The 25,000-nt window shown below is 46.3% G+C and overlaps 2 protein-coding genes across 2 annotated transcripts in view; one reads left to right on the top strand and one right to left on the bottom strand.

The window, feature by feature from the left end:
* Positions 1-25,000, top strand: part of LOC134438328 (SH3 and multiple ankyrin repeat domains protein 2-like) — a 258,811-nt gene that overhangs the window by 140,166 nt on the left and 93,645 nt on the right. The window contains exons 13-15 of the mRNA XM_063187875.1: positions 4,466-4,547; positions 11,879-11,961; positions 19,719-19,843. Coding sequence (XP_063043945.1) covers positions 4,466-4,547; positions 11,879-11,961; positions 19,719-19,843 — 290 coding nt within the window. The remainder of the gene's footprint in view (positions 1-4,465; positions 4,548-11,878; positions 11,962-19,718; positions 19,844-25,000) is intronic.
* On the bottom strand, positions 22,581-24,565 carry LOC134438809 (uncharacterized). Its single transcript, XM_063188469.1, has 3 exons — positions 24,372-24,565; positions 23,755-24,037; positions 22,581-23,541 (listed from the first exon to the last, which is right to left on the bottom strand). Exons 1-3 carry the CDS (start codon positions 24,536-24,538, stop codon positions 22,897-22,899), a joined length of 1,095 nt encoding a protein of 364 aa, XP_063044539.1. The 5' UTR covers positions 24,539-24,565; the 3' UTR covers positions 22,581-22,896.

Here is a 25,000-nt window from a genome sequence, read left to right as displayed (position 1 = left end):
TTTTATTAGCTGATTTTTGTATCCGTGTCTTGCAGTTTCCCAATGCTTTGAAGTGCTGGTGATCTGGCTATGGTCACACTGGAGGTTCAGACCCCCCAACGAGAAGAGAGGAGAGGCTGACCTTTCTGTCACGAGCCACAATTTTACCCATAATGCACCAGCAGCCAGTGGGTGTCTATGCTCCTGCATAGAGCAGAGCACATCAAAGCCCATTTTACACACACAGTGCCTTCAGATGATGTCTGAGACATCCCGTTTGAGAACGTAACAGTCTTACAGACACTTGAAACACATACTGTACTGTACACACATGCAAAGATGGACGGCCGCTTGTGCGCACTCACATACAACACATATAAATTCGCACACACACACATATCACACTGAAATTCACACACACGTATCACACAGAAATTCACACAAACACACAATACAAACACACACATGCGCACGCACGCATTCACACACACACACACACACACACACACACACACACACACACACACACACACACACACACACACACACACACACACATACACACACACACACACACACACACACACACACACACACACACACACACACACACAATTTACAAGTGCATGCAGGTGCAAATGAGAACTTCTGTGCTGAGACACAGTAGACTTCTTTGCAAAAAATGAAAAAAATAAATGCAACGGATAGCTTCTCTTGTGGCCTTTTCTTTTCTTTTCTGTTCTTTTTTGTTGTGTGCGTCTTTTTGGCCTTTTTTCTTGCTGGTTTTTGGTTTGCCATTGATTGTTTTGTGTGCTGTCGAAAGATACATTGAAAAATACCAGCAAGGAAAAAAGTCCATGTTATGCGCAGCAGGATTTTTTTTCTTCTCAGTACAACAACCAGGGCTCTAAATTAACACCAGCCAACTGGTCAAATGGTGGTGACATTTCAGTTTGCCTGGTAGAATAGAAAACTTACTGGCCAGTTGGACCCATTGGTGAGTGTGTGTAACATCTATAGTACTTGCCATTTTGGCTGATGATGAAAAAAGTTACTTTAGAGCCCTGACAACAATTCTATGGTGCGTATACTGTACCCAGGGCTGATAGTATTCAGGCTCCATGCCTGATTTCAGGCTTGACCGAGTTTGCAAAAATAAAAACATTGATAATAATTAGCCATTAGGTTATTCTTATCTCAGAAAGTGTTACAGGTTCAGGATTTTATTCTACTATTAGGCTTGAATAATGGTCATACACAGGCTATTAAATGTTTGAATAATGTGTCAAAATCGGCCTCCGTTACGTCACTATGCAGTATCTTGTTGTCGTCGTTAGAGCAGGGAAAAAAGTTCAGGCTCAGGATTTTTTTTCACTATCACCCCTGTGTACCACAGCAACAACAGGAAACAACATACAAACAATCCTTACTCTCAGTGCTTATCTAAACATATGTTTTGACCACTTCCTGTATGTAATGTCATGAGGTCAGTATTAATTATTTACTTTCTGACAGGATTTGATGTGGCCTTAATGTGACTCGCTTGCTCTCTGTCTGGTTTCATAAGTCCAATCATGTAGTTGGTTGGTCTGCGTGTATTAAAAGCAGTGTAATCCCGCAATACTTTAAGCCCTGTTCAGTCTTCATTATGTGTAATCCTTGATTCTCTCTCTCCATCACACAAGCACACACACACACACACACACACACGCACGCACACACGCACGCACGCACACACACACACACACACACACACACACACACACACACACACACACACACACACACACACACACACACACACACACACACACACACACACACACACACACACACACCAATCCCTCCCCTCTCTCTCTCTCTCTCCCTCTGCCTCTGTCAATCTTTCCCATCTCTCATTTACTATTTACTATTTAATTTCAGGGATTTCATTCGGATGTCATTTCATTTATCACTAATTCCGTGATTGATTCTATTGATATGAAAGGCACAGCTATCAGTCTTGAGCGATGCCAGAACCTGTAGCCACTCTATTGGTAGGAGACCTGACCAGACCAGGCTTCCAACTTCTCTCTGGAAGGAGACAGATACAAGGGCACATGTTACCGTCACTGTCACTCAAGATGGGACATCCTCCTCAACACATGGACTAATTTGATAGATTGCGAGATAGATATCCATGGTAAAAAATAATACCCATACTCTATGGAAATGGCTCACACAGAGTGGACACAGAAGTTTAAAAGTGCAAGCTTTTTCCATTTTTAGTTTTTAACACTTTGTGGGGTTTTTTTTTCTTCCTTTTTTCCCTCATGGAAAATATCTTTTTAGTAGAGTATCCCGTTCACTGATTGACATTGACCCAGACGGGACGCTAGAATAATCGAGTGGACTGTGGACTTTTGCATCTTATGCTGATGACAGAGTCCGCGTGTCAGAGGGTGGTGTACAGACGGCACACTATTGAGGTCCATCTGAGCATGGAGGTGATTGCTAGCAGGAGCGGTGGGAAGCTATGCTTTGGCTGGAGTGGTAAGCGTTGTGCACTTGTGATCAGCGCTTCATCACGTACCAACATAACATACCATACTGTATGCCAGTGGTTCTTAACTGGAATCATCGCGGGACCCACACTTTTCTATGGACATTACGTTGTGACCCAATTTGTTATTACGGTGTCAGAAGCTGGTCAATTTATTGTAATTATCACAAGTATAACAATACAATAGAATATGTCTATCAACTAGTAGGAGTACATCGTCATGGCAGTAATTTATTCATTACTGCATTTTGTCTCAGTTTTGTAAAAGGGGGAACTATACATTTTTACACCACAGCTCCGCGACCCCCTGATGACCCCTCTGCAACCCATTTTTGGGTCCCGACCCACCAGTTGAGAAACACTGCTGTATGCAAAACCCTGTAATGGCGTAGACACTGTTGCATATTTTTGTTGGCATATGGCGACATCGCCATACATCACCACATATTTTTACAGTTATTATTACTACTTTAGTTATTATTACATTACACTTGGCTGACGTTTTTTTTTTTTTTAATCCAAAACGACTCACACTTATTTTAAGCACAGGGCATTGGATACAGACCCTGGAGCAGTATGGGGCTAGGTGCCTTGGGCACCTCAAGGGCACCTCAGCCATGGAGTGTGATGGGGGGATTGTTAAGGGTGGTGGGATTTGAACCTGCGACCCTCTGATCCAAAGCCCATCTCCTCAACCACTAGGCCACAGCTGCCCCGTGGGCACATGTGGGCGCATGTCAGTCAGCATACGTACAGGACCATGTTTTGAAGTCTTAGGAATGGAGGCCACTTGCGCGCTAGCCTTTTTGGTGCTCACAGTCTGGGACTGTATTCAGTTGAAAGCAAACTGGTACACTTCAAAGGAGACTGGCCCAAGGATGACTGGAGCACACAGGATATGTTTTGCTGTTCTTTATTGTGGTGCAAGCATGAATGTCTCCTTTGAAATGTTTTGAAGTCTGTTGAAGTCACCTCCCCTCACTACAAGCCCATTCAGCTAATAATGAGGGGCTTTGGGCATATATTAACAATGCTGTAAGACTCTCTCTGCCTGCTATTGGTCAACATTCGGCTTCCATTTGTCTCCTTCATTCATACGTTAAACTTCGACTTTTTTCGCACACAGCTGGCAGGTGCGTCGGATATGGCCCATGGGTCACTCAGCAACAACTTAAAGAAACTCCCGCACACTGACCATTTCTCTGTTCTTTCTTTAATAACGATGAAACGTCGTTATTAAAGAAAGAACAGCAAAATGGTCAGTGTGTGGGAGTTTCTTCCATGTGTCTCCTTCATTATAAACAGGGCTTTTAGGTGCTGACTAAACGACATGTACTGTATGTTTGTCTCTATTACAGTACAACCTGAACTCAGATGTGTTTCTCTGTGTACTGAGGCCGTCTGTCTGGGGAGTGTGTGTGTGTGTGTGTACTATACCTATGTGTGTGTGATAGCACATATTGTCTCTGTTGTGTGTGTGTGTGTGTGTGTGTGTGTGTGTGTGTGTGTGTGTGTGTGTGTGTGTGTGTGTGTGTGTGTGTGTGTGTGTGTGTGTGTGTGCGTGCATGTGTGTATGTGTGTGTGTATATACGTGTGTGTGTGTGTGTGTATATGCGTGTGTGTGGTATACGTATGTGTGTGTGATAGCACATATTGTCTCTGTTGTGTGTGTGTGTGTGTGTGTGTGTGTGTGTGTGTACTATACGTATGTGTGTGTGTGTGTACTATACGTGTGTGTGTGTGTGTGTGTACTATACGTATGTGTGTGTGTGTGTGTGTGTGTGTGTGTGTGTGTGTGTGTGTGTGTGTGTGTGTGTGTGTGTGTGTGTGTGTGTGTGTGTGTGTGTGTGTGTGTGTGTACTATACGTACGTGTGTGTGTGTGTGTATGTGTACTATAGGTATGTGTGTGTGATGGCACATGTTGTTTGTGTTGTGTGTTGTAGAGAGCCGAGCGGAGCGGGCGGACAAGAAGAAGCTCTTCAGACACTATACTGTGGGATCCTACGACAGCTTCGACGCCTCCAGGTAGGACCACGCCACCGCCACTGCCAACTCTCACACTGTGTGTGTGTGTGTGTGTGTGTGTGTGTGTGTGTGTGTGCGCGTGCACGTGTGAATGCTTGTGTGCATGTACTATGTAAGCATGTACAGATCTGTACACTCTGTGTGTGTGTGTGTGTGTGTGTGTGTGTGTGTGTGTGTGTGTGTGTGTGTGTGTGTGTGTGTGTGTGTGTGTGTTTAGGGGATGGGACTGGGTAGGATCTGGGGGGCGTGCAGGCTCAGGCAGTGTGGAGCAGGGAGAGGAGAGGGGTCCTCTTCATGAGTCACATGGCCAGTCACATGACCAGAGAGGCAGCATCTAAAAATGTATCATGTATCCATCCACAACAGCTTGTATTGGTAGTGATGTCAGTAGAACGAACACTATTTGCTCTGATGCCTTCTCCTCAGAAGTAAAATGTGTGTGAGGAGGGTGTAATTATTGACAAATAACGCCATATCTGTCTCACAAATGAGCTTCACTTTGATTGGGATTAAAAACAGGTTCAGAGAGTGTATTGTGATGTATGTATTGCTTGCTTGAAAGAAGGGTTTGTGGATCAAATATATATTGCTAATGTGACAACTACACCAATATTGGATTTAAAGGTACACTGTGTAGCATGTGGCCAGAGGAGGTACTGCAACTCTGCTGCTCATTGAAACTGTGCTGTGTATTGCCAAATATGATCTTTTCGTGAATATTTACAAAGTAATAAAGTAGTATTTACTAGTATGTCCAAAGCACAGTCATTTTTTGCTGGTTTTCTGGTAGACCTACAGCTCGACACGGCGCGACTTAGCCGCCACTTTTTACTTTTCGATCGGACACGACACAGCTCAATCAAAAAGCAAAAAGTGGCAGCCGAGTCGGGCTGTAGGCCTTTCAGAAAGCTGGCAAAAATGACTGTGCTTTGGACATACTAGTAAATAATAGTTTATTACTTTGAAAATATTCATGAAAATATCATCATAAATAGCAATACAATGGCAGTGGAAAAGAGCCTTAAGAGGCAACATTACATTAGTATGCCAGAAGGTGTCTCATTTTCTACGTTTTAGTGCTGAAAAGAAGTAACTCTATCCTCCTTGAGTTTCCTCCCCAGCCATTCACCAGTTAACAACTGCGCCCGGTAGCACATTCAAGTCAGGGCTGTTTCAAATTGAAGGGGGGGGGGGGGGTGGGGGGGGGGGGGGGGGGGGGGGGGGGGGGGGTTGGACGACTGCAAAAAAAAAAAAAAAATCAAGTGGCTCTTTCAATTACTGAAGGATCTGTTCCCTCTAGAGCTGCAGTTCAGCTGCCTATCTCATTCTCCCAGAGACTCCCAGAAGAAGAAGCTGCAGAAGCTAACAGTCAAGGGGTTGTACTATTGAACCGTTTCATAATAAGCCATGCTACTCCAAAAAAACAATAATAATGGCATATTAATGTCATGTAATGATAGCAAATTAATCATTTGCATTACTGTTCGTGGCTTTCATTTATTCCAGCCTGTAAAATACAATTTGTCGGTCGTAAAAAACAAAACAAAGATATGTCTAATAAAGTTGTGTTTTGCTATGTGTGTGTGACATCCTTGCAGTCCTTGTGTAATTTGGCGAGGTATGACAGGCAGAGGCATAGGAATACAACGTCATCAAAAGTGCATACATTTACAGCTTCGTGTGTGCCTCTGTGGTTAGTGGTGTACTGTAGTGTGCGGCCTGGACAATGGCAGAGAATGAGTTAATCCAGTGGCTCCTTAACCCCTTAGCGCAGAGCATGTTACAGTATAACCCTACTGTCACCAAAATTGTAAAGACCAAGTCTTACCAAATCTGTAACTTGAGGCTCCCGATAATGTCATAGCAATGTTGTTATGATTTATACCACGACAGTCTGGAATCTCCCATTGTGACGTGCTAAATTGGGTGTTGATTAACTGTCTATATATGCACACCTGAAGTAGTCCCACTATTAGGTCACTTTTCTGACCGCATAACTCCAGTGTATCAATGCGCCAAGGCACGCACGTTCATAAATTACGCACAAAAAAGTTGCAAGCATTACGCGCTGAATTGGCACATGTTGCATCGCAATGTATGGTGGTATATATAATGAATCTGGAGCAAATCTTAGTAGGTCTAATCAAATTTCAAACATGTTTATTTCTCCCAACTGACCATCACTCTGTCAACTTTGTGAGAGAGAGAGAGAGAGAGAGAGAGAGAGAGAGAGAGAGAGAGAGAGAGAGAGAGAGAGAGAGAGAGAGAGAGATTCCCTGCGCAAAGGGACGCCCGTTTCACGTGGGCATTTCTTCCCCAGGAGATGCTTCATGTGGTTGTAGCGTTTATCAGTTGAGAGAGTAGCGTAACTTGTGAAAAGTATAGGGATACATGTATTTTTGGATCAATAGGCCTAACTATGGGAACGCAGTGAAAAATAAATCAAGGGGAGTTTCCTATGGGAGGAGAGCAGATTGACGAGGTGCCTGTTTTGATAAAGTTAATGGCGAGGCGCGGCATTTAGAATGTCGCCAACATACGCAGGGTATTTTTTTAATCTATTGAGATCTGTAAATTTGTAGGAATCATGTCAACTGTAGCATAATCTTGTGGGCAAGTCAGACGCGCCCATATATCGGATGGGTAGAACATTGAGGCGACTGACTTGACAACCAAATGCGATAGAATTAACGACTGGCTCTTGACTTGACAACCGAATGCGATAGAACTATCGACGGTGTCTTGGCCATAGCAACCTTCAATTTAGAATTAGTAACGGCAGTTCGCCAGAAAGTTATGAGAAGAACCTTCTTGTGGCGGAAGGAAGTAGTTATACAGAAAACCTTTGTTTTAGCCTTTAAAGCATCGAAATAATTCCTCAAATAAATTTCAGACAGTGTGGCAACCGTGGTATAAGCGGGATAATTGACTTCACGGTGTGCGCATAACAGGAAAAATAATGCACACTGAGGTGTAACGGCCACTCCGCTTCGCGTCGTGGCCGCATCACCACCTAGGTGTGCATTATTTTTCCTGTTATACGCACACCGTGTCGTCAATTATCCCTTACGTAGTTGAGTATTTTCAGCAAATAGTGAATAGGCCCCATCTAGCGACCCCATCTGCACTAAGAGGCTAACTCAGACAAGACAGGCAGACAGATTGGCAGACAGACAGCTAGGGATGCAAGCAGGCAGGCAAACCGTCAACCAGCCAAGCAGGCAGGCAGGCAGGCAGGCAGACAGACAGGCAGGGAGGCAGGGAGACAGGCAGGTAGGCAGACAGGCAGGCAGGTAGGTAGGCAGGGAGGCAGGGAGACAGGCAGGCAGGTAGGCAGGCAGGGAGACAGGCAGGCAGGGAGGCAGGCAGGCAGGCAGGCAGGCAGGCAGGTAGGTAGGCAGGGAGGCAGGGAGACAGGCAGGCAGGTAGGCAGGCAGGCAGGGAGGCAGGCAGGGAGGCAGGCAGGCAGGCAGGCAGAGTTCACGGCCCACAGTGCGACTGCACCTGCTGATCCTGCTAAAGTTATGCCCATGCAGCCAGGCAGGAAGTAAGTCAGACCGACAGTGTGGCAGGAAGACATTGTGGGAGGTAGGCAGACAGACAAGTAACTAGGGAAGGAGGCAGTCAGGCAGCCAGACGGGGAAGCAGTCAGTCAGGAAGACAGGGACCAACAGCCGGGCAGGCAGGCAGACTGACAGGGAGGCAGACAGGTAGGCAGGTTGGCCGGCAGGCAGACAGGCAGGCAGGCAGACAGGTAGGCAGGCAGACAGGCAGACAGGCAGGGAGACAGGCAGGCAGGCAGGGAGGGAGGGAGGGAGACAGGCAGGGAGACAGGCAGGCAGGCAGGCAGGCAGGCAGGCAGGCAGGCAGACAGGCAGGGAGGGCACGAGCCGACTGACTGGAGCCAGCCTCTGGAGTATACGGTGATGGGCTGTTATCTACTCCACACAAATCCCCTCACAAAGCCAGACAGCACAGGGGCCGAGCCAAATGCCTTGTACATACACGCCGATGAATGTGTGCCTGGCAATTAGGGCTGTGTTTGATCAGACACCAACATCAGCGCGGGGCTTTATTATTCAGTATTAGGCATTTGGCCAACACACACACACACGGGTAAGAGTGGCACAAGAGAGCTGGCAGCATCGCATCACAGCACTGCAGAACATATGAAGAGTTCAGATGCAAAACCCCCTAACTCCATTTCTGAAGACCTGCACTTCTATATTTTTAGGGAACCCTGTTAAGAAATGTGTCTGAAAAGGCACTTTGGGGGGTTTTGCATCTGAAGTCTTCATATGGAAAGATCTAGAACTTCAGCAGTCTAAGCCATAGGTAGGTAGAGTTGATGCCGTCTTTGATCTTTGGTCATGTGGTTTTACGTGGGATTATGCTAGCCTCGTTGGGTCCAGTTAAACCCATCTTTGCCATAGGTTTGTGTTAGCATGGCTAGGTTACGTGTACTAATTCTACAAATTAGACTGTGCTGCTTTTGGTCTGACACAAGTTATCATTTTAGGTAAAGTAATTACACAGTCCCTTGAAATTGTGTGCTTTGAAATGTGCAAAAATGCGCTATATCAATTCTTCTCAGAGTCCCAAATGAGTCTATGGAAACGGACGCTACATTTGAAACAGAATGAAGGCTGTGCAAAACTGAATGGGACCGCGAGGTCGGCCATCTTTGACCATATATGGTCAGTTTTGCCACCAGTTTTGTTGGCGGAAGTTCCCGCGGGATCCTATGGCAACGCTTTCCCTCTCCTTATCTACGGCTCTGGTTTAGGACATATGGGGACCCGGGTTCTAGAACTCCCCCAGCACCCCAGGAGAGCAGTATAGAGGGCATACAGTAACATAAGGGCTTGTCAAACTGCACAGAGGTCAAGAGCTCCATCGACTCACATTACACCAATGGCAGGACATGCGGCAAGAGCTCATCTGCATTCCAGCAGAACCCTACTTAGAACTGGGAGTGAGAGGATGGGGAGTCGGTTAGAACGATGTGTGTTTGTGTGTGTGCGTGCGTGCGTGCGTGCGTGCGTATGCGTGTGTGCGTGCATGGACATGCATGTTTTTGTTTGTATTTGTGCATGTTATATTTGATGATGAAAGTTAGAAGAATGTCGGATGTGTTAAGTTTCACTTGAAATAATGTGTGGTGTTTACAACCTCCATGTTCGACCACAAGACTGTGTAGGCGCAGTTTATCACCAGTCTAAGAAGCCTCTCAGATCACTCAGTTAGGTCTAAGAAATCCACTCGTAAGATGAGCATACCCCACCACCCATGGACTGAACTTCTTCGTTGTTTAGTAAATGAGATCTCACTAAAGTAGTCTAATGCTTACCATGTTAGCATACTGCAGCGCAAAATAATTTCTCCTTAGACCGCCATAAGAAGATACATTTTTTTTATGCACACACACACACCCGGTCTTATTTAAACATTGGCCTGCCTCCCTCTGGGCTCTCATTCGCCATTAAATATTCATCGTGATTTTTTCTAACTGACAGAAGGTGTCATTTAATTTTGCATGAGAGGCAAAATGTCTCGAGCAGCTTCACAGCCTTCTGAGTTATTATGGGGCGCCACCATAGCTTTGGTCAGAGCCATCCTGATTCATGAACTCTTACCAATAAATTAAAATGTATTCTTCTTCGCTCACCTGAGTGAGCCTGATGACGCACTAAGGCGAAACGCGTTGTTCGCTCTAATAAAACGAGCATAAAGTCAAGAATGTGTGCGGTAGACTTCTTTCCTTTGAAGTATTGAACATTCCTGCATCTACCAGCACCTAGGAGCTGTGCATGGAACTTTTAATTGTAAAATGTATTCTTATTCAAACTGGGCTATATAGGCTAGGCCTACTATGTGTGGTGGTCAGTTATCAAGTTCGAGTGTTTTTGACGATTGTAACTGGAAATTGCAACATAATGTCTTCGCGTATGTCCTTGGTGTAATGGATGAATGCTACTGTTATCTTTTTAAACCTGGTGGAAAAACAGGAAGGACATGAGTAACTACTTTGGTTACTGTAGCCTATCCTACATCCGCTGTTGCGAGCATCCTTAAAACAGATTGCGTTGCTAGGGCAACAGAGCATCCGTTCTGTTGCTAGGAGTAGCCTACGCCTCTCTCCCTCCCTTCCTCTCTCTCTCTCTCTCTCTATCTTTCTTTCTCTCTACTCTCCTCTCTCTCTCTCTCTCTCTCTCTCTCTAACACCGGACTGCCTGTCCTGGTTGTAACTGTTTTGAGTGTCTGATCCATGCACGCAATCTGTGTTAGGCTACTCTATGTTTGTTTTCTGAAGTATGCAGTAACGTTTAGGCAATTGCTTTAAATAACACAATCGTATCGATTAAAAAAAAAGAATTAGACTTTAAGAAGACGACATTCAGTGCTGAATTCTTAGTCCAAACAAATACTTCTTCTGGCTTCCCTGTTTCTTATGTAAGATAGAACGAAAGGGGGGACGATTTATGTGGTCGCTGATTTAGCCTCTCGTGGGAGGTAAAGCTTCATTGACCAAACTGACTACTGATATTTGTCTGCGGGCATATAGGCTACTGTAGAAAGAGAGGGAAACACAACCTTTCTAGCGCGTATTAAAATTGGTAAATGTATAGTGTCGTAAATGAAAAAATAGGCTACGCGTTGTCATAATTACCGACTAGACTTGTCTCCGTGTTAGTTAGAGATTACGCGCGCGCAATTCGGTGATCCTGTGCTGCTGCTGGGGATTAAATTAATGAGCATGTCATTCACGCGCGAGCCAGTCCTCAATTTCGTCTGGCCAGCCCTCCGCTGACTGGACTCTCTGCTCTCAAAACAAGCACGCATGGGCCCCGCGCTTTCATGCAACCATCACGCTCTCCTCCTCTCCTCTCCAGTCCTCTCTCCTCTCCTCCTCCCTCCGCTGCCTGCGCGGCTGTCTGTTCCTCTCCTCAGCCGGGATTCTGTTATTGCTGCCCTCTCCCTCCTTCTCCGTTCCGTTGCGTTTGTGCTTTCATCATTTATTTAATCGGTAATGATTCTCACCGACGTCACACTGTGTCGCTGGCCAGGGCCTCCGCGTGTCACTCCCGCCCGGCTGACGGCTCCGTTCGCAGCGGCTGAGGAGGGGTGGCGTTTTTTCGGGAGATGTGGACGCCGGTGCGGCGGCGTTGTCGTCGTCGTCTCGCAGCTAATTTGAAATAAGGGATCGTTTTCCCCCACCGGGGAAAGATACCGGTGCTCGCCACGATGAACCTGCACTCGGGCCGCGCTGTGGCGATGATGCGGATGATGGGTTGCAATAACGGGCGCTATGCGCGTAATTTTCTCCACAGTGACTGCGTGATCGACGAGAAGACGGTGGTCCTCCAGAAAAAGGACAACGAGGGCTTTGGATTCGTGCTACGAGGCGCTAAAGGTAAGGGAGTCCCCCCGGAGCTCTCGTCCCCTTTTCCCCCTGGAGCTGTTGTCAGTCCGCGCAGCAGGCGCGCAGCTGTCAGTTGTAGTGAACAAAATGTTTGCCATTGGCTTGTGTATGCAGCTCACTCCCTGCTTACCACTTTCCCCATCACTCTGGTTACCGAATATTATTTTTAACATGCATCACGCAATTTGAAATCAAACATTGCCTGTTGTGCTATCCAAAGTTATGTGGGCTTTGGTGTTATAAAAGTGCTACTGTTGATAATAAACAACTTCAATCATTCCTTTGGTCAAAAGTGCATGCTGCCTGCTCTAGCTATAGCGTGTCTCTATCTCTCAGACATGCACTTTATATGTGTGCTCTGTGTGTTTGCTTCACTAGCCTGAACGCACCACACACACACACACACACACACACACACACACACACACACACACACACACACACACACACACACACACACACACACACACACACACACACACACACATTCAGATACACGAGACACCCACTCACACTCCATACACTTCCACAGATCAATGTCAGTAATCCAGCAGTGTTTACCGTGGTGGAGCAGGGAAAGCAACTGGACTCCTCAGACCCTTTTAGGCTGATTTAATTTGGATTTCACACTGTACTGGCAAATGTTTGCTCTCAGACGCATGCATCGCATTTCCCTGGCTTACTGTTCCAAATATAACAGCTGGATGCCTTTGCTTGCATGCCATTGGCTGTGTGCGTTAGTGTATGCGTGTGTGTGTGTGTGTGTGTGTGTGTGTGTGTGTGTGTGTGTGTGTGTGTGTGTGTGTGTGTGTGTGTTTGTGTCGGTGTGTGTGTGTGTCGGTGTGTGTGCGTGTGTGCCTGTGTGTGTGCGTGTGTCTAAGTAAGTGTGTATGCACGCATGTGTTTACATGTATAAATAAACAGTGATGTGTATGCTGGGGAGAAAGCAAGAGAGAGCAGTATTTCATTTCATTTCATTTCATGTCTTGTCAATAAGCGTAGAATAGAATGTTCCACAGTTGCTTATTCTAATACCGCTGACATCCATCCATCCCTCCGGTCTAATGCTACACACCCACTCTCCTCTCCTCTCCTCTCCTCTCTTCTCCTCTCCTCCTCTTCTCCCCTCTCTTCTCCCCTCTCTTCTCCTGTCTTCTCCTCTCCTCTCCTCTCCTCCTCTTCTCCCCTCTCTTCTCCCCTCTCTTCTCCCCTCTCTTCTCCTGTCTTCTCCTCTCCTGTCTTCTCCTCTCCTCCTCTTCTCCCCTCTCTTCTCATGTCTTCTCCTCTCCTCTCCTCTCCTCTCCTCCTCTTCTCCCCTCTATTCTCCCCTCTCTTCTCCTGTGTTCTCCTCTCCTGTCTTCTCCTCTCCTCCTCTTCTCCCCTCTCTTCTCCTCTCCTCTCCTCTCCTCTCCTCTCCTCTCCTCTCCTCTCCTCTCCTCTCCGCTCCTCTCCCCTCTCTTCTCCCCTCTCCTCTCATGTCTTCTCCTCTCCTCTCCTCTCTTCTCCTCTCCTCTCCTCTCCTCTCCTCCTCTTCTCCCCTTTCTTCTCCCCCCTCTTCTCCTGTCTTCTCATCTCATCTCATCTCATCTCATCTCATCTCATCTCTCCTCTCCCCGGGGGGCTGTTATCACTACCTGTCCTGCTCCTCCGCACCCTCTCTTTGGTATCTCCCTTTCCAGTAACCGCTCTTTCGCTCTTTCTCTCTCTCTCTCTCTCTCTCTCTCTCTCTCTCTCTCTCTCTCTCTCACACACACACACACACAGACACACACACACACACACACACACACACACACACACACACACACACACACACGTGCAAGATAGACTGTGCATACACTGACACATCTACACAGATACAATCGATGCACATACACACACTCCCACATGCAGCTACCCGTGCGCACGCACGCACACACACACACACACACACACACACACACACACACACACACACACACACACACACACACACACACACACTCCCACATGCGGCTACCCGTGCGCACGCATGCACACGCACACATACACACACACTCACACACACCATACACACACATACACACACACACTCACACACACCATACACACACATACACACACACTCACACACACCATACACACACATACACACACCACACACACACACACACACACACACACACACACACCACTTACACACACACACACACACTCACACTCGCACTCACTAGCTGCACAAACACACCCACTCAGTGGGCAGGATGTGACTCAGTATAGTTTGAGCAGCAGCAGCAGCAGCAGCAGCAGCAGTGTGGTGGATGAACAGCAATAACATTAGCATGCTGTCTGGAGACCTGAATATGCCTCACGCATACCCTGTGCTGTGCCTCACGCATACACTGTGCTGTGCCTCACGCATACACTGTGCTGTGTATTCACTGTGCTGTTTATACACTGTGCTGTTCATACCCTGTGCTGTGCCTCACGCATACACTGTGCTGTGTATTCACTGTGCTGTTCATACCCTGTGCTGTTCATACCCTGTGCTGTGCCTCATGCATACACATGCATACACATGCATACACAGGTATACACTGTGTTGTGTCTCACGCATACCCTGTGCTGTGCCTCATGCATACACTGAGCTGTGCCTCACGCATACACTGAGCTGTGTATTCACTGTGCTGTTCATACCCTGTGCTGTGCCTCACGCTTAGGCTACACTGTGCTGTGCCTCACGCATACACGTATACACTCACGTATAGGCTAAATTGTGCTGTTTCTCACGCATACTGTACACTGTGCTGTGCCTCACGCATACCCTGTGCTGTGCCTCACACATACATAGGCTACACTGTGCTGTGTCTCAGGTATACCGCTGTATACCGTATGTACACTGTGCTGTGCCTCACGCATACACTGAGCTGTGCCTCACGCATACTGTACACTGTGCTGTGCCTCACGCATACTGTACACTGAGCTGTGCCTCACGCATACTGTACACTGAGCTGTACCTCACGCATACTGTACACTGAGCTGTGCCTCACGCATACCCTGTGCTGTGCCTCACGCATACTGTACACTGAGCTGTGCCTCACGCATACTGTACACTGAGCTGTACCTCACGCATACCCTGTGCTGTGCCTCACGCATACTGTACACTGCGTTGTGTCTCACACATTCACTCTGCTGTATCTCACGAATACTCTGTGCTGTGCCTCACGCATACAGAGGCTACTCTGTGCTGTGCCTCACGCATACATAGGCTACACCTCTACTCCGAGCTTTGTCTCATGTATTGAGTTGTTTCTCATCGACACTGAGATATATAACATTTATATTACAGATGTATTACCATTTCGCGGATGCTTTTTATCCAAAGGGACTTTAAAAAGAAGAAACAATCCGTATCATACACACTGTACGTGGAGAAACAGAGTATGGAGGGTCAATGACGTTTTTTGGTACAACCACATGACGTCAAGTGGTGCAAACACAGCTAATGCCCATAACTTAATATGCTTCTACAGATAATCCACTATAAACAAACAACAAAAAGCATTTAATCCATATGCAATAGTGGCATTGGCTGCCGTTTGGGGCTGCCCCCTTGTATGGATGAGGCATAAAGGTAATTTTGTTGTGTGCAGTGAGCACTGTGTGCTGTGGCGTGCTCTGTCACAATGACTGCAGGATTTGTTGTGTCTCTCCTCCACACTGTGCTGTGCCTCACATACTAGCCGTGGGTAGTGGTTAGGGAGGTGGGCTTAAGATCAGAGGATTGCAGGTTCAAATCCCACCCTTGCTGTACCTCTCCCTACACCTTATCCCCTGGCTGAAGTGCCCTTGAGCAAGACACTTAACCCCATGCTGCTCGAGGGACTGTAACCAATACCCTGTAAATATCTTCTGCTGTGTATCATTCCTTTACCTCTCATCCACACAGTGTTACTAACATTACAGTATTTTCACCGAGTCGAGTCTCATATATTCACCTTTACTGTGTTAAATCTTCCCATATTCATATATGTTTGTCCACTGTGATAAGCACTGTGCTGCTGTGTCTTCCATATTCTTGCGCACCTGAATTCAAGCAAGGTCATTTTCCAAGCTTTCAGTCAAATAATAATCCCCAGGGGAGACTTTGTGTGTACAGTATATACATATAGTATACTGTAGGCCTATATACTGTATTCACGTATAGGCTATAGAGAGAGGAGAGAGAGAGAGAGAGACAGAATTAGCCTGATTATCATCGACTTTCAAATCTCTTCGAGACTTGGTCTGACCAAGAGCATAACAATTTTCATTTCCCAAACAACATTTCCCTAATGGCCTCCCTTGGCTTGCTAATGATTGTTTGCTTCCCAACAAAGTGGGAGGAGTTCCCGTATTTGCGGGAACTCAGAAAGTACTTGCATTGACTCCTGACCTGACTAGTAGCAACGCTGAAGCTGTTGCGTCACTAGGAGGGCACGGCCTGGCTAAGACAGAATGCCATACACACTATTCTTTGCCACTCATCTACAGTAGGCTATAGTACATATTCTGCTCCTCACATCTACAGTAGGCTATAGCAGTGTTTCTCAACAGGGGTGGCGGGGCACCCTGGGGTGCTGCGGGCCCCCTTCAGGGGTGCCGCGGAAACGTGGCTGATAGATAAAATTATGTAATATAATACATATTTGTCTAAATTGATAAGTTAATGCTAGTCAGTGGAATCTTTCATCTGCCATTTACGCACAATAAAGTAAATATACTGTAGGTCGCCCCAGTCAGCTGCAACTTCAAACGTAGGTCGTGTGACGTTTCCAAATGTGTTACTTTTCGAAGCTTGTGTGGTATCGGATGCGATGCCATGTTACGGCTTGTTGGTTTGGGGTGCCTTGACATTTTTCATGAATTGAAAGGGTGCCTTGCCCAAAAACAAGGTTGAGAAACACTGGGCTATAGTACATATTCTGCTCCTCATCTACAGTAGGCTATAGTACATGTTCTGTTCCTCACATCTCCACTGTGTCCAGGGGGGCTTATTGCTCCAGTTGACCAAAGGAGAGATGGTCAGATACAAATGTGTGCCAGCCAGCCACCAAATCTATCTCCCTTTCATCTGCCTGTCTGCCTCTACCTCTGCCTTTAAGTCTGTCTGGTCTGTCTTTTTGCTGTCTGCTGGCCTCTCTGTCTGTCTTTCTCTCTGTCTGTCTGTCTTTCTCTCTCTCTGTGTCTGTCTTTCTCTCTCTGTCTCTATCTGTTTGTCTCTGTCTCTGTCTGTCTTTCTCTGTCTCTGTCTGTCTTTCACTCTGTCTGTTTGTCTCTGTCTGTCTGTCTGTCTGTCTGTCTCTCTCTCTCTCTCTCTCTCTCTCTCTCTCTCTCTCTCTCTCTCTCTCTCTCTGTCTCTCTCTCACGCACACACACACACACACACACACACACACACACACACACACACACACACACACACACACACACACACACACACACACATCTTACCGTAACCCCGTCTCCCAGTCTTCTCTTCTCTTCCGTCTGCCTCTCTCCTCTCCCTCTCTCCTCCACTCGGCCACAGCTTCACTGTAAAAGGCTTTATGATTTATGAGGAGTGTCACTTGTCACCTCTGGTTTTGTAGAGCAGTAGGGACAGCCTGCTCAGACAAGACATCACACATGACAAATGCTTTTACACACACACACAGGCACAGACACACACACACGGACGCACGGACGCACGCACACGTGCACACACGCACAGACACACACACACAGAGACGGACAGACACACACACACACACACACACACATACACACACACGCACAGCACAGCACACTCTCAAACACGTACACACACAGCACAGGTAGTACACACAATGAACAGAAGACACATGCAGCTAAGGAAGACAGGCAGACAGGCATGCACACGTGCTCACGCGCACATACATCCACAGTGACTCAGTGTCTATCTCATCTCTCTGCCTTGCTCATTGTACTTGCTAGCTCACTGGAGGAAAGATCACTAAGAACAGACAAGCACTGCGGCCATATATTACAACGATTGGCATAGCATGTAAACCAAGCACTGCGGCTATGTATTGCAACGATCGACATAGCTTTCAAACCAAGCACTGCGGCTATGTATTGCAAAGATTGGCATAGCATGTAAACCAAGCACTGCGGCTATGTATTGCAACGATTGGCATAGCATGTAAACCAAGCACTGCGGCTATGTATTAAGGGCCGTACACACACAGCGCTGCTATTTGCTAGCTTCTCGCTTGTTCGCCTATTCGCCTCTCTTTCATGGAACATTTGCTGAAAGTTCCCGCGGCTTTAACTGCCAATGCACAGGCGAGAAGTACAGAACTCTGCATTCCAATTGGTTAATCGCTTACTCGCCTCGCTCGAAGATAAAATATTTTCAACTCGGGATCCGCCCACATGGCATCGCTTGTACAGTACTCGCCTACTTGCCTGCTAGTCTTGCTGGAACACATTGACATTCTATTGAGTTCATTCGCTGAGCGAGTAACTAGCAGCGACGTGTGTGTACGGCCCTTTACAACCATTGGCATAGCATGTAAACCAAGCACTGCGACCATGTATTACAACCGCTGGCATCGCATGTATTTATGGCAGCCATTGCTATTAAATGTATTGCTTCACAATGTCCTTTAATGTGCATTTGGGGCATTTTCAATACGCCCAAATCCTCTCCAATGATCAAATTGTGTGGGCAGACTCATGGGTAAGTGGTTAGGGTGTCAGAATTGTGACCCAAAGGCTGCCAGTTCGATTCCCGCCGCGCCAGGTTGGTGGGGGGAGTAATCAACCAGTGCTCTCCCCCATCCTCCTCCATGACTGAGGTACCCTGAGCATGGTACAGTCCCGCCGCACTGCTCTCTTAGGGGCGCCATTGGGGACGGCCCCCTTGCACGGGTGAGGCATAAATGCAATTTCGTTGTGTGCAGTGTGCAGTGAACACTTGTGTGCTGTGGAGTGCTGTGTCACAATGACAATGAGAGTTGGAGTTTCCCAGTTGGGCTTTCACTTCACTTTCACTTCACTAATTGTTTGCTTGTCTGTCTCTTTACTATCAGCCTCTCCACTGCTCATCTCCCTTCACTGGTGTTTCCTATACTGTCCTACAAAGGCAAAGTGCAGTAACTATGCCAACATTGACTCTGAGAAAAATGCCGGCAAAGCCTTGGCATTAGGTTGGCTATTGTGGTTACTTCAAATTTGACACAGCAATACAGTAGCCTATTTCTTAAGTGGGACACATTAGTAGGCTCCCATAAGGTTTTATCACAAGATACAAAAGGTGTAATGAGGACTATTTTCAGTCTAAGCTCAATTTTGACATAGCATGTAGTTACTGCCCTTTTCCTTTGTACGGCAGTATACACCAGACTCAGTTCCTGCTACTTATCTAATTGTTTGTTTAGTTTTGTTTGCTGTCAACCGTCAATTCGTTCTGTACGGACAGCTCTCTTGCTGTTCAACTTAGCTGCTTGTTTACTTCATTCTCCAGCCAACATGACTATCAAGGAGTTCACGGCCACCCGGCCTGCCCTTCTTGTTCAATCTGTTATTATGGTCCACCCTGCCTGGCCTGCTCGTCAGACCTCCATCACAGCTGATCCACCACTTACTTCATGCCCATCAGTGAATTTATACCCACCTCATTTTTCCGTATAGTCATCTCCTTGCCTTTTCACTCTATCTGATCCTTTGTTTGTTTGTTTTTTTGTTTGTTTGTTTTGTTTACCCAGCTGACACGCCGATCGAGGAGTTCACGCCCACGCCAGCGTTCCCGGCACTGCAGTACCTGGAGTCGGTAGACGAGGGTGGAGTGGCATGGCAGGCGGGGCTTCGCACAGGAGACTTCCTCATCGAGGTGAGAGCTACTTCCTGCTTCCTGCTTCCTGTTTCCTGTCTATGTTCTACGAAGTGGGGATAGCAGCAGGGGGTGTTCCACAGATATCCTATTGGAAGATGTAGATGCGTCGTCCGCGTTCCCGTCATGCAAGTCGAACGTCCACGCATGGCGGCCATGTTAGCACAGCCTGCTGGCTCAACCAGTTGCAGTGAGTTTTTGGTGTTGTATACTCTTCAGATGGCCATAATTCCCTCAAATTTCCATCGATTTTCGAAAGGGTCGGTTTGTTATACAGTATAAAAAATTCCAAACAAAAGTATATGTTGATACTGCATAGTGATGAATATTCACATTATTATTATATTATTATATATTATTATATGGTGTGACGTCATCGGTCGAATGCTCCATTCATTTCAACGGGGCTCCCCAACGTTCGCACGTCTGTTATTTTTCGATAACGGACGGGTTGGTCTATAACAGACCGCTGTCAATGGCAACAAGACTTTTCACTGCTAAAGCGACTTTTCAACAAGACTCTAATCAGCTGCTGTGATAGACAACACCTGTTGTTCTGGCTACCTAGCTGTTGCCTAGCGGTGTTTCACAACGGCACTGTTTTGTTTTGCGCAGAAACAATCTTAACATTAAATAGGCCTAAAGAAATGTCCCCGCCATGTGTGAATCATTTAAGTATATCCATATAATAAGCGGGTTAACTTTCGGCGAGTCGGTCGCTTTGTGGAATAGCAGCACTTCAGAGAGAACTCCGCTCCGCGTCGGGGTCTAAAGATTCTCTCTGTCGTGCTGCTATTCCACGGTAGCGACCTTCTCGCCGAACGTTAACCCTTACTTAATACCAGAGAGAGTAGAGAGAGAGAGATTACATTGACCCATTGTTTCCGGGTTCTACTATTCCAAGGTGGAGGGGGGGGGGATCCCCCTTTAGGCAGACCTAAGGACTATTCTATTCATTGAAGGAGTATTATGACACGCCCCTTTAGGCAGACCAGAACCTGGTCATGTTAGGTGGCCATAGCAACCTATTACATTGGCATATCTCTACATACTTAAATAATCTCTGGTAGTACTCCCTGCAGCTGTTTGAAGTATGGTCCTCTCCCTCTGATGTCTTGATAGATTTTTTCCAAGGTCAATGTGTTTTTGTTCTTGTTGTTTTTTCCTGCCGGTGATGTAAGCAAACACTTTCAGCATCTACAATTCACAAACTCAGTTCCTTCTTCGGAGTGGTTGCCTCTTTCTGGGGAGTGTTTCTATTATTTTGTTTTATATATTTATTTTTTGTTTGTTCGAGTGCTGTAGTTGAAGCTTTGCTTGCTAATGATATTCTGTTCGTTCGCTCAAAACAGCGATTTGGCTACACACACACATAAACATACTGTACACTTGCACACATGCACGCACGCACACACACACTTGCGTACGCACTGCGAGTGTATTGATCCGGCTGGCTGCCTAATCAAGGAGGCAGAGCAGAGAGGAGTGGTGTGTGTGTGTGTGTGTGTGTGTGTGTGTGTGTGTGTGTGTGTGTGTGTGTGTGTGTGTGTGTGTGTGTGTGTGTGTGTGTGTGTGTGTGTGTGTCCATCAGACACTGCACAGTACAATTTAGCATTTTGTCTCTTCCCATGCACGTGCGTGCGCACACAGGCCACACACACGCATGCACGCACACACTCGCGCGCGCACACACACACACACACACACACACACACACACACACACACACACACACACACACACACACACACACACACACACACACACACACACACACACACACACACACACACACACACACACACACTCGGAAGAGCAGAGGGTCTAGAGAGGGTTGTTCAGTTTGTTCAGTGTGTTGTTGCAAGCGAATGAGCAAGTGTTGCTGCTGACTTGCCGCAGGGCTTTGGAGGATTGTGGGTTATTCTTTCCCTTTGCTATTGAGACGGGTGTGGAAGTTGCTCTGTAGCTTCTCCTGTCTTGAGAAACAGATGTCTTTACTGGGGATGATGTAATGTGAGGGCGCTCATGGGTAAGCGGTGTAAGGGTGTCAAGCTTGATATGATAGCCCACAGGTTATCAGTTCGATTCCCGACCCGCCAGGTTGGTGGGGGTAGCAACTAACAGGTGTTCTTCTCACCCATCCTACTCCATAACTGAGATGTCTTGAGCATAGCACTGTCCCACTGCACTGCTCCGGTTGGGTGTCGTTTGGGGCTCCACTCTTTACTTGCACGGTTGAGGCATACATGCATTTGTTCATGTGCAGCAAGCACTGTGTGCTGTGGAGTGATGTGTCACAATGATTATGGGAGTTTCCCGGCTAGGCTGAAGCCAAAGCTTCATATTATTGACTGGACAGCATGGCGTAGGATGAAAGCTGGTTGTGTCTCTCTCCCCTCTCGGTTGAAGGTGAAGATTGTGCACATCCCAGGAAAAGGTGCCGGACAAAGGCTGACTGTAGTTGCAAAGTGTGAGGTCCGCACACTTAAAATACTTTTTGTTTTCTCTTATTATTTCATGGCTGGATAACGTTTTTATCAAGTGGATGTTATTCGTTATTACAGTTTTTGCCGACTGCTTGCACACAATTTGCAAAATTTGGCTCATATAGTCAAAACTCTACACACAAGCCAATTACTCTCAACACTTGGAGATAAACCCTACACATATATGCCAACATGAATCTCTTCTACCAAAACCTAAACTTTACAATAAAAACCTTACAATCTTCAGCTAAAATGTAACTCTGGTTACAAAGCACACACACTAGCACCAAATGACAACACATTTCAGCTCAGCTGTAAAACACCAGTCTACTTTACACAAGACAATACACTCTTTCAGGTTCAGTGTTTTATTCAATTCCACGAAGCAAATAGGCACTTACGTAACAAAAAAAACTGAAATACGTAGACTCCACAAGTCTGTAAAAAAAACTAAAACAAAATAAAAATCATGATGAAATACAACAAGTGCAGGCCTACTTTACAACAAAAAATCACTCCAAAAACAAAACCATAGCAGGCCTACATTACAGAAGCATTACAAAATAGTTAGGGATTCTGCCTTCTGTTTGGGTCTGGCCACATAACCTCATCTACATCGCAGGCAATATCCTCCCTTGCCAAGCATCGGGGGAAATAGGCTCTGGAGTGCCTTATCCATGCCTGAATTGATTGTACATCAATGTCACCGCAGGCCTGTTCCATTGCCTGCAGAAGAGGCTGACGGGCGTGTGGCTGACGGTCATACACGCGCCATCTCCAGGCGGAGAAAAACTCCTCTATTGGATTAAGAAATGGCGAGTAAGGGGGCAAGTACATGACATTGAAATGAATGTGATTGTTGAACCAGTCACGGACCAGAGCAGCCCGGTGGAAACTTACGTTGTCCCAGATCACAACAAACCTGGGCTGGTCTGGTCTGTCCTGCACAACTGTGAAATGAAGCGCATCTAAAAAGGCAATGATGTGTTGGGTGTTATATGCGCCTATTTTTGAATGGTGATGAAGCAACCCCCTGAAACTTATGGCAGCACATAGTGTGATGTTTCCACCACGCTGCCCAGGGCCATGCACAATTGCCCTTTGCCCAATTATATTGCGCCCCCGACGTCTCATCTTCGTTAAGTTGAATCCGGCCTCATCAATGAAAATGAATTCATGCATTTGGTCGGCCCCATCCATGTCCATGATTCTCTATGAGAAAAGATACAGTACTGTAAATAGTAGTGTAACATTATGAATGGCATTACTCAAAGCACACATCTACAAAATAGAACCATTCCACTCCACCTAACTCTCCACAGCTTTATGAATGTACCTATAAGGCACTGCACAGATCTAAATTCAACTGTCAGGGGACATTCTTTATCACAGTATACTGGAAATGTAAGGGCTAACAATATTTACCTGTACATATGCATGGCGAAGTTCCTTCACCCTGTCCTCATTCCTTTCGAATGGGACTCTGTATAACTGTTTCATTGAAACATTGTGCTTCACCAAGATGCGTTGGATTGTAGAAACACTGACTTGATTTACATTGTGAAACGTTCCTTGGTCAGCTAGAATCTTGTGTCTTATCTGGTGGAGACGGATGGCATTGTTGGCCCTCACAATATTGACTACTTCAGTCTCCTGTTGAGGACTGAAGAGCCGTTGGCGCCCACCTCTACTTGGTCTTCTGGTCATTCTACAGAAATATGCAGACAAGTGTTACATATAAATTATTGTTTTTTACAATTCTTTTACATTATTGTAACACAGTACTACACTGTACTGTACATTACTATAGTGTACTCTACTGTACTGTACTGTACTCTACCTTACTGTCCTGTCCTGTCCTGTCCTATACTGTACTGTACATATTACAAAAAGACCACCTTCGTTCAAAAAGATCAATCAGTCACAGTGCAGCACTTTAGCTTACAGTAAGTATGTGATATGGCTGTGTGGTAATACAGTATAATACTACACAATTCATCACTGTAGATGCTTTTTACGGCAGAGGAGAATCAAACACATACCTGTTTTCCAGTCGGAATGTCCGGATGACAGAGGCCACTGTGAACCGGCTGAGGTTCGGGTGTACCCTCAGCCCAGCCTCTCTCATTGTCAAACCATGGTTAACCACATGGTCCACCAATGTTGCCCTAATATCATCAGTTATGACATTGCGTAGCTGACCTCTCATTCTATGTCCTCCTCTCAATTGTCCTCTTCCTCCTCCTCCTCCTCCTCCTCCTCGTCCTCGTCCTCGTCCTCGTCCTCGTCCTACTCCTCTAACTCTTACTCTGCCACGAGCTCTCCCTGCATCCATGTTTACAAAGTAGGGCCTACACAAAAAGGCTTTAACTGGGGCCTTTTTAAGGCTGACTAATTGGTGTTCAATTTTAAAGGTAAGTGTTTTCAGGTGTGTGCCAATGTTTAGTCAATCCTCCAGTGTGTTTTATGTTTTGAACATATGTGTTTTCCCAATGATATGATGAGTGTTCATTTTTGAATGGAGTGTCTTATGAAGGGGAAAGTGTGCAGTGACCATGAGCAAGTGTGTAGCATAAATCAAAATGTGTGTTGCTGAATTGCTACTACAGTGTTAAGCAGCAATTTAGTTTAAGGTACCGACAGCTGTGTTTCAGTTATGTTACCAACAACT

The sequence above is a fragment of the Engraulis encrasicolus genome, chromosome 22 (genome assembly GCF_034702125.1).
Source record: "Engraulis encrasicolus isolate BLACKSEA-1 chromosome 22, IST_EnEncr_1.0, whole genome shotgun sequence".
In the NCBI taxonomy this organism is placed as follows: Eukaryota; Metazoa; Chordata; class Actinopteri; order Clupeiformes; family Engraulidae; genus Engraulis; species Engraulis encrasicolus.
This window is presented reverse-complemented; position numbering and strand designations above follow the sequence as displayed.

Excerpts from the sequence above, each read along its gene's own strand:
- LOC134438809 (XM_063188469.1), bottom strand. The coding sequence starts at position 24,538 with ATGAGAGGTCAGCTACGCAATGTCATAACTGATGATATTAGGGCAACA. Across the intron at positions 24,038-24,371 it reads ACATTCCGACTGGAAAACAG|AATGACCAGAAGACCAAGTA; the intron begins GTATGTGTTTGA and ends ATATTTCTGTAG. Across the intron at positions 23,542-23,754 it reads TTCGCCATGCATATGTACAG|AGAATCATGGACATGGATGG; the intron begins GTAAATATTGTT and ends CTTTTCTCATAG.